The sequence below is a fragment of the Salmo salar genome, chromosome ssa06 (assembly GCF_905237065.1).
Source record: "Salmo salar chromosome ssa06, Ssal_v3.1, whole genome shotgun sequence".
Taxonomy (NCBI): domain Eukaryota; kingdom Metazoa; phylum Chordata; class Actinopteri; order Salmoniformes; family Salmonidae; genus Salmo; species Salmo salar.
The window spans coordinates 60,427,320-60,442,556 of record NC_059447.1 but is presented as its reverse complement, the minus strand read 5'-3'; the positions used below and the strand labels follow the sequence as shown (position 1 = coordinate 60,442,556).

Genomic DNA, 15,237 nt, shown 5'->3' with positions numbered 1-15,237 from the left:
AAAAGTAGGGAATTAGCTAGGGAAAAACAGACAAATCAATAACATGACATGCAATACAGACTAATAAAAACTCACATTGCACTGAACAAACATCAGAATATCAGTCTTCAATCGTTTGGCTGATAGTTTCGTTGTTTGATTCAGGTCAAGTGTGATATAGGTCAAAAGAATAGCTAACATTAGCCAACTTTTGGCCAACTCTCTCTAACGGTACATCAACTGGCAAAAGTGAATTTACTTCTGTTGAAACGGGACAAAACAAAGGCTACAAAACATTTCCATACAAATAACAGCCTTTAGATAGTAATAATAGCCACCTGACAGATACAGTAGCTAGCTAGAGCTGACCTGGCTGTGGAAGCTAACGTTACTAGCTAGCGTAGCTAATTCATTCACCTCAGTCGAGAAGGGATGAAACATTAGCTAACGTTACTGTACATGTCAGCTACAGTAATAGCTCAGCACTGCGAATAAACACTAGTTTAGTTTTCTGTTAAACAGCAGTTACCTTGCCAGCTACATCAGTTTACTCTGCTTGCTTTTACAACTTCTGGAAAGAGCACAACATATACACACTGAACTATGCCCAACTCTCCTGTGCTAGTCCAGCCAGCCTTCCAGAAGCTTTGCCTTCACACAGCCTTCTTCTTCTATGATATAATGGCGGTCCGCAAACAAACGTTAAAAGTGCATGCCGCCACCTACTATGCGGGAGTGTGTGGTCAATCACAGTTTACAACATTTCTAAATCGTCCTACCTAACTCAGTACTTCTGAGAAAATAAAAAAAGAGCCATGCTAACTTCATCCAACCTCAATGACCCTACACTTCAAGCTTTCCCTCTCTTCAACATACTTACAACAATATAACAACACATGCTCCACCGTTTCATCGACCATACACTCCAGACACAAACCATTAACATGCTTGCCAACCAGATGCAATGACGAGTTCAATGTGCAATGTCCTATGGGCAAATTGAGCAAAAACCAACACTTACTTCCTAATCTGACCTTTGAATCTTGGTCCAATGTCCTTTCTTTGGAGAGCATATAAATGCTGCCCTTGGGCTCAGAGTCCCATCTCTTCTGCCACACATCTATCAAAATAGCTCTGATCTTATATTTGGCCTCCAGCCCACTCTGTGGTCTTCACATGGTCCTAAATCCAGCCGATCCCTAAAGCACACCGTTGCCACTTTTTGTATCACATTGCAATGATAAAACTGGGGGGGGGGGACAAAAATGCAATTTCAGAATCCGGGAGGGACATGACTCCAGTGAAAGTTGTGCCCCTGCTGTTTTATCATTGGTTCCAAAAATGTCTTAATCTCATTGTCACATTGAAAATATTGAATAAAAATTCCTCCTATATAAATATATTTACTACTACATGCTAGGACATTGTAAAGCTACATCACTATTATGTAAAACTATGTGTGATCAGTGTGTACCTAATTTATTGCAAACAATTTTACAATGTTTCATGATGGCCCTTTTTTAGGGGGGGGGGGGCAGATGGCTGGTACAGGGAATTTACTTCCCAGAATATTGCTTGTATTGGATTCATGTCAATAAATGTACTGTATGTCGTTCAGTGGTAATTTTTTTGTTGTTGTATCTAAGCAATGACATTGCCTACTTTGGATAGTGTGTTCAAGCAGGCACATGATTAGAAGCATTTGAGAAACCTCTTCTGCACACATTCATTCTACTGCTGTCAACATTTGCCTGGCCTTTTCTGTCAAACAGTGTTTGACTTAGAAATCGTTTAACTCTTTTGTTGATCTTTTATTGTAATTTTGATGTGCCGTAGAATAAAGTGCAAAAAAGGTCATAAAATGTATCTTTGGATTTAAAAAAAAATCTATCGTCTTTGGTTTAATAGTTGATGTTGCACCCAAAAGTCGCCGGTACCCTGTAAAGCAGAGCAGATCATGTGACTAAAAAGCATGACACACAGATAAGGAAGCAGAGTGCAAGCGGGGCAGACTGTCAAGACAGAACTAAGGTAAACGAAACATGGAAAACAAGTATTTAGTGTTGGCCGAAATTTGACAAAAGCAATGTTTGGGCATGCAATAATTTGGAAATGTCGACAAGCGACAATTAAGCTGAAACTCATGCGACCTTAATTAAAGGAATGCTAATGTTTATAGTCTGCGTTCACAAACAGTTGCCAGCATTTGTGCAACTGAAGAAACAATGTATCTTTACCTCTGTACACTGCAGTATTTCCTGATATAAATTCACATGGTACTTTACAATTCACGTCTATTGCGTTTGACGAAATGTATATATGATGACATAAGTCGCAAATGGAGACAGGTTATTCAGGCTTCTGTATTTCCGCATCTTTCTGGCCTCGTTCTTCGGGTTGAGAGCGTTTTCATGTGACTAGATCGTGCACGCATGCGCAATCGCACGCATGTTGATTTTGTCCATCCACACCAGACGCGATCAAGACACGCAGGTTGACATCAAAACAAACTATATGAATTTGCAGACAGTCGAAACACATGAAACAGTCATGGTCATTTACCTTGCTAGCTTTCTGTTGCTAACTAATTTGACCTGGGATATAAACACTGGGTTTTTATTTTACCTGAAATGCACAAGGTCCTTTTTTTTCTGGGTCTTTGAAGAATTGAGTCAGCACAAAATCGTGTGTTTTCTACTCCAACAATTAATCCACAGATAAAAAGCATAACCTAGTTTAGTTTCTAATTATCGCTTCTTCTTCTGTGAACTTTATATGACGTTGGCAACCAACTTTAAGGTGCATTACCACCACGGACTGGACTGGTCCCAGCTAGCAATGAGTAATCGGCCCTCTTCCGGGGTGCCGGAACTGATCGAATCGGCCCGCAATCGGGTGTCGGACTCGGCCCGGAATCAAAATGAATGACTGCCCAGAATCGGCCCAAGTACATCGGGCCGTTTCTGTCTACCCGAATTCAGCCGACTTTGCTGGCATCTTACAGAATCCCCCCAGAAGCAGCCCGATGCAAATTTTAAATAAACGCATACAAAATTACCCAATTTTAGTAATTTTAAACATTATTATTATTATACATTTTATACATATAAATTATACCCATCCACTAAATAAAACACCATACACCTGGTGACTGTGTCAGCGTCTGTGCACCTGGCCCGCCACAGGAGTCGATACAGCGCGATAGGACAAGGACATTCCGACCGGCCAAACCCTCCCCTAACTCAGACAACGCTGGGCCAATTGTGCGTCGCTTCATGGGTCTCCCGGGTTGCGGCCAGCACGGGTCTCGAACCAGCATCCTGTAGCAATGCAGTTTGAACTGCGATGCAGTGTCTTAGTCCGCTGCGCCACTCGGGAGGCTCCATCCACAAAGTTTTTAATGCTTATCAATTGCCTTGCACAAATTATCAAAATACTACACAGGACTCTTAAAAGAATTTCATTTAAATGTTAATTGTATTTTTTGATCACAGAAACAATGAGAAAATATGGAAAAATTAATAATGAAATGTTAATTATATAAAGCAGCCCATGTAATCACAATGTCTTTTCACCCAAACTTTTATCCTAAATCCAGTTACATGGTGACATTTTTTTTGTTACGTTCACTTTGAATTCATGTTAGTTGACAACTCAACCAAATGTAGGCTAAATCAAAATTAGACTTTGAGCTGACATCTATGCCTAGCCTCTTTGAAGGCCTATCTAATCTGAGTGGAAGGCTGATGAATGCAGAATGTACCCTGTGTACTTGGTATATTGTGTACTTGGTACAGGGTACATTGCAGAATGTACCCTGTGTGAATTCATTTGTTACCAATAATAGGCTGTCGGTAAGAGTATGTTCAATATTCATGAATACAATATGTAGGTTTATTCATTTTAAAACAATTTTATACAAGCAAATGGGATTTTTACCGCTTTGGTGACGCACTACAGTATGTCTAGGGGAAGGGGTGTACATAATGCCAAAAGCAGGTGGAATGAACTGAAGCTGTGTGAGTGACTGACCTACAACAATACTTGTAACATTTTATATTTCAAGGTCTTCGGGAGACTCCCAATGCGTCAACCATGGCCTACCAGTACGGAAAAGTGCGGGACCCAAATGTGCTTACTCAGACGATAATCTCCAACATCCAGAAGATAACACAACAAAGTAATTGAGACATATGGTCAAACTGTGCACACATGTAAATCAGTACACAAGTTTTGTCATATCCTCTGAATTTAGTCGGCCTGTAGGCTACTATACTTCTCAAGTGAGGCCTGGGGATTGACTCAAAAGTATTAATATACCTCATTTACATCATTTCTTTTGAATTAACTTTCAAACTGAACACTTTTCCTATTGAGTGAACACACGTACTGTTATTGTTTTGTCACAACATTTGTGCCCTGTTTCTACCAGCATCTGAAATACAGAGAATTGTGAATCAGTTGGGAACACCACAAGACACTACTGAGCTCAGACAGCAACTGTGAGTTCTGTTTTAATCAGAAGAGGGCTCTTGTAGTGTGTAGCTTTTAAAGTTATTACATGCTGGTATGTGTATTTCTGTGGAATGTTATCTAAATGACACTTTTGACTTTTCAATTGTAGGCAGCAGAAACAGCAAAATGTCAACCACCTTGCCAAAGAAACAGACCGATGTGTGAAGGAATTTGGCTCTTTGCCTGTCACAACTGAACAGGTAATCAACTTTTTTTGGTACGGTTGCTTCAACTTAATTTACAGCAAGCAACAAAATGTATAGGAATTGTGTGCACTGCGTTGAACGTGTAGTGTAATGCCCAATAGCAGACAGAATGTTATTCATACATTAATATGTGAACAGCACCTCAGTGCTCATTGGTCACATGTTAGGTGGGCGGGCCTGTCCTGTCCAAGCTGGTCCCTGGATTACCTGTTCCTTGTGAGTCTCTTAACACACAAACAGTTCCTGTAGTGTCCTCCGTTCACCTTTTAAGAATGCATGTCATTAAACAGCACATGTCGCCATCTACAGGCAAGCATTTAAACCCTGCAATATAAAAAAAAAAATGTACATGCTGTTTTTGCATCTTTTATTTTAGCCACCTGTCATTCAATTTACCCTGCATACTCAATACATTAGATAAGAATTTCTTCTCAAAATGTAATTCTTTAAATAATTAACACTTTTCCATTACATTGTGTAATGAACTATAACAGGAAACTGTAAGGTAGCCCGTTTTATTTATAAATTCAGCTGGTGTGCTATTCTTAAGCACATTGGGCCTTTATTTCCTGTTTTTGTAGTTGTGGGGGTTCTTGTTCAAGGAAGGCCCAAGGCACACAGCATGAACATTTTTCCTGACAGCAGATATCCCACAATGTTGAAGGAATTTGTGCTTGTGTGTGGTAAAGAAAGAAATGAATGCATTCTTGTAAAGTTCATAAGGAATGGCTGGAACGCATGCCATGTGTGCACTGGCAGGAATAATAAAATTCTTACAAACATCCACAATTTCTGTTTTTCAATATGGTCTTAGATGGTTTTAGAGGCAACTCAGTGCCTCTAGCACTGAGTTGCAGTGCCTTAGACCGCTGAGCCACTCGGGAGCCCAAATTTAGACAATGGAAAGAAAATGATTGGTTTAATTGCAAACGCATTCTAGTTGTTTCTTGCTAACAAGATTAATATAAATATGTTTAATAAGCAGAAGTGAAATACTAACATCTTATGTAAAGTAGGGTGTAGTGGCCTGAGACAGAAGTCCTAAGAATAGTTGTCAATCGGTTGAAGAGTGCTATGACACAGTATCATGTAACGTAAACTCACTCACTTTTGTACATCGCCTTGGTCCGTACAATTTACCTTATTTTAACGCCCCAAAAACGTAATACTTCCAGATCAACTGTAATGTCAATACCATTGTAAAGCACAATTTCTCCCCTTTCCAACAAAATTAATGACATGACCTCCACGCTGCCTGTTTCTGCATGATTCAAGAAGGCAATGAGCTCCTTCGGGTCTTTTTAAAAATGGCGGGTGGGGAAGCGAAACTAATGCGTGATGGTGAGGAGGAGAGGAGATGTGTGGGAAAACTGCTTTTTTTTCACTCGATCTGTCCAACTTATCACCTCTAAAATGTAAATAAAACATAAAGAGTTTATATAATGTCATCACGTACCTATTTGAAGGTTTGTGTTGAATTGGGTTTTTAGGGCGGTGCTAAAGTGATCTTCAGAAGTAAACAGCGGCTTTGAAAGTCATGATCGCTTACAGTGATGATGCAAAAAAATGACTAGGTATCCCCCCCTTACCCCCGTCACTGTCCATTTCCTGTTTTTAAACGATGAGAGAAGTGCTACACCTGGTGGAAAGAGATTGTAAGACAGAAATAGTTCCTTTATGCGTGCTGTATGTTACGGCATGACACGTCACGATGTAACGGAGGGTCCGTTTTTTTTTCAACTTTTCTCCAATACTATAGAGCTATTACCATGTCGATCAACGCTTGAATAGAACCGTAGTCCACACCCCAGATTTTGAAGTAAACACAGTCACTACAGTCCCATTAGTTTTCTTTGTAGCCTCGTTTGAATGTCGCGGTTGCGCACATTTGTACGGAATGGGGTGAGTTTACGTTACACTGTACAGTATGTGATGTTTGTTCATTTGTTTACCTCTTCTAGCGCCAGAGAAAGATCCAGAAAGATCGCCTTATCAACGACTTCTCCAATGCACTGGCCAATTTCCAAAAGACACAGAGGCAGGCTGCTCAGAAAGAGAAGGAGTTTGTTGCCAGAGTCCGTGCCGAGTCCAGAGTGTCGGTTAGTCAATGCTTTACACAAACAAATCAAATCGCACCTGAAATGCGAGTGCATCAGGCTGACTGTTCTGTCCCCCCTCAGGGTGGCTTTCCTGACAACAGCTTTGGAGGAAATGGAAACCCCTTTGAAAGGTCAGAGTTCAACATTTCAGTGGTCTAGTTCTTTTGAGTGCCGTAGTGCACAGACATGCTGCACTAAACATACTGTGCAAGCTGTCTAAATACAACCCAATGTTTGTCCCCACATAAAACTGCATCCTGACTACAGAGGAAGAAACCGCTGTAGACACACTATTTTGTGGATTTACCCAGAGTTTATAATCCTGATTCAATTATTGTTGCCTACAGTTGTGAAGGATGTAAACATCTTCTTTTCTCAACACCAAAACAGTGGAGAGAATATTTATTTGGTCTATTAGGGTTTAGCTCTATTTTTAATGTCCTGTTTTGTAACTATGTAGGGTCAACCTTTTGTTCTACTACGAATTGCTCCTCTGTACCCCCTAAAGTTGATTTGAAGCTCCGCTATGCTAGAGACTTACCATTTCTTGTAGAGCCTGCAGCTCAATCGCATCTCCGCCATTATGACGTTTGCACCTATTCCATGACATGGGGCTTGTGAAAGCTGCCTTTTTCTACACATGAGAGGATCCGGACAAGAAAATCGTCATGAAATTGGCTGTAAAACCCGAACCGTGTGAGCTACAAACTAATGCCGCATTCAAAACAACCGGTAACTCGGAAATCTGACTTCAGTGCGTTCAAGACAACTGGGAACTCTGAAAAAACTAGGTCCGACTGGGAAAAATCTTTTGGAACGGTCATCGAACTTGGAATTCCAGTTGTCTCGAACGCCCCGTAATGTCACCCCTATCGTAAAGGTAGACTCTCACGATCACGGCAGCGTTGGTTGTTTTGCTCTACGACATCCTATATGTTTTACGGCAGTTGTCTGAATTTTCTGTCGCGGACATCCTGACTTCGAAGAGGTCTTCTCACAAAACCGACCATCCAGACGGAACCGTTGGAGATACAAACTAATACGTCACCAATAAACGAAAGGGGAGACTCTCACGAACACAAAGGTTCTGTTCATCTGGTCTACGGGAGTCGTCTGACGGTAACCCATGACCGGGCTGTACAAATTGCAAAAAGCGAATAGGGGGTCAAATAAATGTTGTTATGTCTCTCTGAGATATAGGACAGACACTTCAAAACCTTGTTCCTTTATGGTTTATTTTTTTTATCTGTCTGTTTTTCCATTTCTGAATGTGTTATTCAATGCGTTGAGGCCAAATTCAATGTTTCATCAAATATATATTTTTATATATCTTTCTTTTATACCTACAGGGGTCCTAAAATTCCAAATCAAATGGTTAAATTTTACATTTTATGACCATATTAAAACAATTCCATATGTTAGCTTAGTAGGTATTGTGATGTAAGGGCTTACACCTACAGGGGTTTTAACCATCAAATGAATGTTCACATACAAAACCCACAGTTTACTATTCTCAGACTGCTACTGGTCTGCTTGTTTATCGAACAATCTACTTTAGTGTTATCATGTCAGTCTTTTTCAGGCCCATCTCTCTCTGGCCCAGCCTGACCGAGTGGGAGGTGAGTGTTTGCTTTGGGTGGTTGACCGTGTTTCCCATGTCTGACTTTGCAGTGGGGGGCAGGCCCAGGTCCAGTCACAGTCTCAGGAGGTGGCCATCACAGAGGAAGACCTGCAGCTCATCCAGGAGAGAGAGACTTCCATCAGACAGCTAGAGGTGACAGCACTCACCTATTGTTACTCGATTAATGTGGAAGATTCAGGGTTGAATTAAGATTTTGTAGGAGGTCTATTGTTCCTCCAAATTACAGTGGTTGCCTTTCAATAAATGTATACAGTAAGCCATACAGTAAGCACACCTTATGCTATCCTGCAAATCACACATACGTAATGGATTTCTATCCAGTTTATTTAATCTTATGTATTCTGTGTATTCAATGCATGGTTTTACTTTTTTTCAGTCTGATATTACAGATATAAATGAAATATTTAAGGACTTGGGAATGATGGTCCATGAGCAGGGTGACATGATCGGTAAGCATCCATGCAGTCATTTACACCTCGACTTCTGAATACATCAAACTCTTCCACTTTCAAAACATTGACAACATACTGCATGTTTAGGAGCCTTTATGGAGAAGAGTCTAATGAGTGTTCTGGGAACAGAGGATGACAAACGGCTATGCCACACACACACACACACACACACACACTGAAATATGTCACACAACACTCAGAGGATCAATTCAAGGTGTTAAAACTGACATCCTCTGAGAGTTGAATCATCGTCATAGTGTACAAGTCAAAAGTAACAGTGTTCTGAAGTAAACATCCAACTTTTCGTTAAAGTTAACAAAACCTTAAACCTATACTGTGAACTTCTGTGAGAAAATGACCCTTTCACTGTATTTTCTTATACCCCTAGACAGTATAGAGGCCAATGTCGAAACTGCAGACCTTCATGTTCAGAATGCCACCCAGCAGTTAGCACAGGCTGCAGACTATCAGGTAGGTAACATGTACTTATTCAAGAATAATTTCCATCATTATTCAATTAAATTAGTAAATAAATTGTTACAACACTGCATCGAATCAATTTGCGTATCACATTAAGTGTTTCTTCTGACCCTTTCAGCGCAAATCTAGAAAGAAGATCTGCATTCTCATTGTTGTTCTGGTTGTACTTGCTGTTGTCGTTGGTTTAATCATCTGGGCATCAGTTAAAGGATGATGATGCTTTTCACACACACTTTGGTCCTGGTTTCATGATTCTTTAGGACTAAGTTTGAGTTACAAGTCTCAAGGCCATTGCTTGTAAAATGAAGACAAATGCGACAGCTGTCACTTTACTATACTGAACAAAAATGTAAACGCAAAATGTAAAGTTTTGGTCCAATGTTTCATGAGCTGAAATAAAAGATACCAGAATCGTTTTCCATATGCACAAAATGCTTATTTCTCTCAAATTGTGTGCACAAATTTGTTTACATCCCTGTTAGTGAACATTTCTCCTTTGCCAAGATAATCCATCCCTCTGACAGGTGTGGCATATCAAGAAGCTGATTAAACAGCATGATCATTACACAGGGGCACAATGCCACAGATGTCTCAAGTTTTGAGGGAGTGTGCAATTGGCACGTTGACTGCAGGAATGTCCACCAGAAAATGTAATGTTCATTTCTCTACCATAAGCTGCCTCTAAATTGTTTTAGAGAATTTGACAGTACATCCAACCGGCCTCACAACCGCAGACCACGTGTAACCACACCAGCCCAGGACCACCACATCCAGTTTCTTCACCTGCGGGATTGTCTGAGACCAGCCACCTGGACTGGTGATGGAACTGAGGAGTATTTATGTCTGTAATAAAGCCCTTTTGTGGGGAAAAACTCATTTTGATTGGCTGGGCCTGGCTCACCAGTGGGTGGGCCTGGCTCCCAAGTGGGTTGGTCTATGCCCACCCATGGCTGCACTCCTACCCAGTCATGTGAAATCCATAGATCAGGGCCTAATGAATTTATTTTAGTTGACTGATTTCCTTATATGAATTGTAACTCAGTAAAATTGTTACATGTTGCGTTTTATATTTTTGTTCAGTGTATTATATTGAAATTTAAATAGATCACTTTTTAAGGGAACTTTGTCAATGTGCCATTGTTGACTTCTATTTGTCAAAATAGTTAATCAGTAATGAATTAATAATGTATAAACTCCTTACATCTTTATATCATATAAAGAGTTATGTTCTTTTGGCGTCTACATACTGTATGCTATCTGCAGACACATACAGTGAGTATACAAAACATTAAGAACACCTCTTTCCATGACACAAGCTGACCAGGTGAAAGCTGTGATCCCTTATTGCTGTCACTTGTTAAATCCACTTCAGTCAGTGTAGATGAAGGGGGAGGAGACGGGTTAAAGAAGGATTTTTAAACCTTGAGACGATTGAGACATGGATTGTGTGCCATTCAGAGGGTGAATGGGCAAGACAAAAGATTTAGGTGCCTTTGAACCACAGGACGTGCTTGTGGTAATCGCTGGAGCAGAATTAGTGGAATAGTATCAAATACATTAAACACATGGTTTCCATGTGTTTGATGCCATTCCATTAACGCCGTCCCAGCCATTATTATGAGCCGTCCTCCCCTCACTACTGTGAAAGGGGTATGGTAGTAGGTGCCAGGCACACTGGTATGTGTCAAGAACTGCAACACTGCTTGGTTTTTCACGCTCAACAGTTTCCCGTGTTTGAAGAATGGCCCTCCACCCAAAGGACACCCAGCCAACTTGACACAACTGTGGGAAGCATTGACGTCAACATGGGCCAGCATCCCTGTGGAACGCTTTTGATAGCGTGTAGAGTCCATGCCACAACGAATTGAGGCTGTTCTGAGTGCAAAAGGGGGGAGGGGGTGCAACTCAATATTAGGAAGGTGTTCCTAATGGTTGGTACTGTATGCTCAGTGTATATAGTAGTCTCTTGTTCTATGGACCAATGCTTTTGTGTCAAGGCTTTTGCCGTTTTAATCCTGAGATATTGAAATCATGTTTTTGTTGATTGTGAATTAATACTATAGTAAGAAGAATACACACAGAATTGGCCCGGAATAGGCTTGTTCAATACCTGCTTATTATAATGGACCGTAGCCTTGTCTATGCACTAGAGGTCAAGGATTGTGCAATACTAAACAAGATCTTGCATCACTTTCGCTGTAAGGTTCCTCAAAGGAATGCTGCCTCATTCTTCACTTTATGAATTTGTATTTAATCTCACAACTACTCTCACTGTATGATTAAGTATGTATGGATTATACACGTTTTCTGAACCAGTGAATGTTTTTGCTGCCTCACAAAAATGTTATCTGTTTTTTATACAGCTCTTTCTGTTTTCATTTTCTTCAATAAAAAGCAGTGCAACACTAGATGCAATGTACTCTTAAAGCTAGAATCCGTAGTTGCTATATCCATTTTTGGACTTAGAAATTAATGACACAAGAATATAACTAATAAACGCCTAATGAGCTTAGTTCAACTGTCATACCTAGGGCTGTGGCGGTCATGAAATTTTGTCAGCCGATGATTGTCAAGCAAATAGCTGTCTGTCTCACGGTAATTTGCCATCAATTAACATAAACTACTTTAGCATCTCCTGTCTTCCACACATAGCCTACAAGCCATTGTAAAAAGTCTAATAAATCCATGTAATATAGCCTACACCTTCACAATAAATCCATTATTTATTTTAGACAGGTCTAAAGGAGCATGATATGAAGAAAATGTTGTCTCTTTCAGAAGAAAAATATAGCATGCTCTTTATTTGCGGTCATCACTCTTGTTTTCTCCCACAATTGCGTAGCCTTTAGAAATGTTGCGCAACATGAGCTCATGGGCTCTCAAGAAGTGTTTGATTAGATTTTAGAATACATTTGCATTGATGTCAGAGTGATTAGAGAGACAATAGAGTGCTGAGTACCAGGCAATTAGCATGTTTGGTAGGCTACTAATGACCAGCAGCAGCATCAGAGCTTGGAAGAAGCCTAATTACCATGACCGAATGGTTATGTGGAATTTGACTGCCTTCATGACTTGTGACTGCCGGTGTGGCGGTAATACGGTCACCACAACAGCCCTAGTCATACTTCATCAGAACCCAAAATATATGCTTTTTTATCCAAAATAATGTTAATGTAGTCATGGTTAAAACTATATCATGAATGGTCAGTCTTTGCATCCATACCTCTGTCTATTAATTTGAGAGTGGTTACATTTCTACTGGCCCATCCCTCAACTTTTTACCAAAGCTGAGGCAGGGTGCCCACTTTGTTATTGTTTCAATTAAGGATTCTACCTGCCCTAAGCTCTCTCCTGGACCCTTACACTAAGTCTGAATTTGTCTTGCTAGGTGACCTAAACTGGGACATGCTTAAACCACCTGTAATGACCTAAGTGATCACTGTTTTATAGTCTGTGTTCGTAATGGCTGCTCAGTGAAATTACCTGCCCTGATTTGTCATAGACGCTTGCTAAAAACTTTAATGAGCAAGCCTTCCTTCATGAACTGGCCTCTGTAAAATTTTATAGAATCAGCTTGATCCCCTCTGTCGGAGACACTTGGACCTTTTTTTAAAGTATTTTCAGTGTTATTGTTAACATACACGCCCCTATAAAGAAAATAAGAATTAAAAACCGATTCAGCCCCTGGTTCGACCATGATCTTGCAGAGTTACTCCACCTCAAGAATTGCATTTGGCAAAAGGCTCGGCACACGCATACTCAGGCTGACTGGCTCTTGTTCAGGCAAATAAGAAATAAGTTCACTCAGGCTATCCGGAAGGCCAAAGTTAATTACTTTAAGGAGCAGTTCTCTCTCTGTGGGTCTAACAGCAAGAAGTTCTGTAAAACGGTTAAAGACCTGGAGAATAAACCCTACTTCTCACAGCTGCCCATGTCCCTTAATGTTGATGATGTGGTTGTTACTGACAAGAAGCACATGGCTGAGCTCTTTAATCAACACTTCATTAAGTCAGGATTCCTATTTGACTCAGCCATGTCTCCTTGCCCGTCCAACATTTCCTCATCTCCCACCCCTTCTAATGCGACTATCCCCGAAGCTTCTCACCTTTTTTTCCCCTTCCCCTTCTACAAAGTTTCTCCCTGCAGGTAGTCACTGAGTTCGAGGTGCTAAAGGAGCTCCTGAAACTTGACCCCAAAAAACCATCTGGGTCAGATGGTTTAGACCCTTTCTTCTTTAAGGTTGCTGCCCCTATCATCGCCAAGCCTATCTCTGATCTTTTTAACCAGTCTCTCCTCTCTGGGGAGGTTTCCATTGCTTGGAAGGCAGCCACGGTTCGTCCTTTATTTAAAGGGGGAGATCAAGCTGATCCTAACTGTTATTGGCCTATTTCTATTTTGCCCTGTTTATCAAAAGTGTTGGAAAAACTTGTCAAAACTTGTCAACTGACTGGCTTTCTTGATGTCTGTAGTATTCTCTCTGGTATGAAATCTGGTTTCCCTTCAGGTTATGGATGTGTCATTGCAACCTTAAAGGTCCTCAATGATGTCACCATTGCCCTTAATTCTAAGCAATGTTGTGCTGCTATTTTTATTGACTTGGCCAAAGCTTTTGATACGGTAGACCATTCCATTCTTGTGGGCCGGCTAAGGAGTATTGGTGTCTCTGAGGGATCTATGGCCTGGTTTGCTAACTGCCACTCTCAAAGAGTGCAGTGTATAAAGTCAGAAAATCTTCTGTCTCAGCCACTGCCTGTCACCAAGGGAATACCCCAAGGCTCAATCCTAGGCCCCACGCTCTTCTCAATTTACATCAACAACATAGCTCAGGCAGTAGGAAGCTCTCTCATCCATTTATATGCAGATGATACAGTTTTATACTCAGCTGGCCCCTCCCCGGATTTTGTGTTAAATGCTCTACAACAAAGCTTTCTTGGTGTCTAACAAGCTTTCTCTACCCTTAACCTTGTTCTGAACACCTCCAAAACAAAAGTCATGTGGTTTGGTAAGAAAAATGCCCCTCTCCCCACAGGTGTGATTACTACCTCTGAGGGTTTAGAGCTTGAGGTAGTCACCTCATACAAGTACTTGGGAGTATGGCTAGACGGTACACTGTCCTTCTCTCAGCACATATCAAAGCTGCAGGCTAAAGTTAAATCTAGACTTGGTTTCCTCTATCGTAATGTTCCTCTTTCACCCCAGCTGCCAAACTAACCCTGATTCAGATGACCGTTCTACCCATGCTAGATTACGGAGACATCATTTATAGATCAGCAGGTAAGGGTGCTCTCGAGCGGCTAGATGTTCTTTACCATTCGGCCATCAGATATGCCACCAATGCTCATTATAAGACACATCACTGCACTCTATACTCCTCTGTAAACTGATCATCTCTGTATACCCGTCGCAAGACCCACTGGTTGATGCTTATTTCTAAAACCCTCTTAGGCCTCACTCCCCCCTATCTGAGATATCTACTGCAGCCCTCATCCTCACCATACAACACCCGTTCTGCCAGTCACATTCTGTTAAAGGTCCCCAAAGCACACACATCCCTGGGTCGCTCGTCTTTTCAGTTCGCTGCAGCTAGCGACTGGAACGAGCTTCAACAAACACTCAAACTGGACAGTTTTATCTAAATCTCTTCATTCAAAGACGCAATCATGGACACTCTTACTGACAGTTGTGGCTTCTTTGTGTGATGTATTGTTGTCTCTACCTTCTTGCCCTTTGTGCTGTTGTCTGTGCCCAATAATGGCTGTACCATGTTTTGTGCTGCTACTATGTTGTGTTTCTACCATGTTGTTGTCCTGTTATGTTGCTACCATGCTGTGTTGTCATGTGTTACTGCCTTTCTATGTTGTTGT

General features: G+C 40.9%; 1 protein-coding gene across 1 annotated transcript; it reads left to right on the top strand.

The window, feature by feature from the left end:
• The first annotated feature begins 1,964 nt into the window (after positions 1–1,964).
• Positions 1,965–9,799, top strand: stx7 (syntaxin 7). The gene is given in 10 exon segments (NM_001140667.1): positions 1,965–2,010; positions 4,046–4,159; positions 4,412–4,481; positions 4,604–4,694; positions 6,662–6,799; positions 6,881–6,930; positions 8,471–8,573; positions 8,818–8,890; positions 9,282–9,364; positions 9,492–9,799. Coding segments are annotated over 9 exon segments (789 nt in total). The 5' UTR covers positions 1,965–2,010; positions 4,046–4,074; the 3' UTR covers positions 9,588–9,799.
• The last annotated feature ends 5,438 nt before the right edge of the window (positions 9,800–15,237 follow it).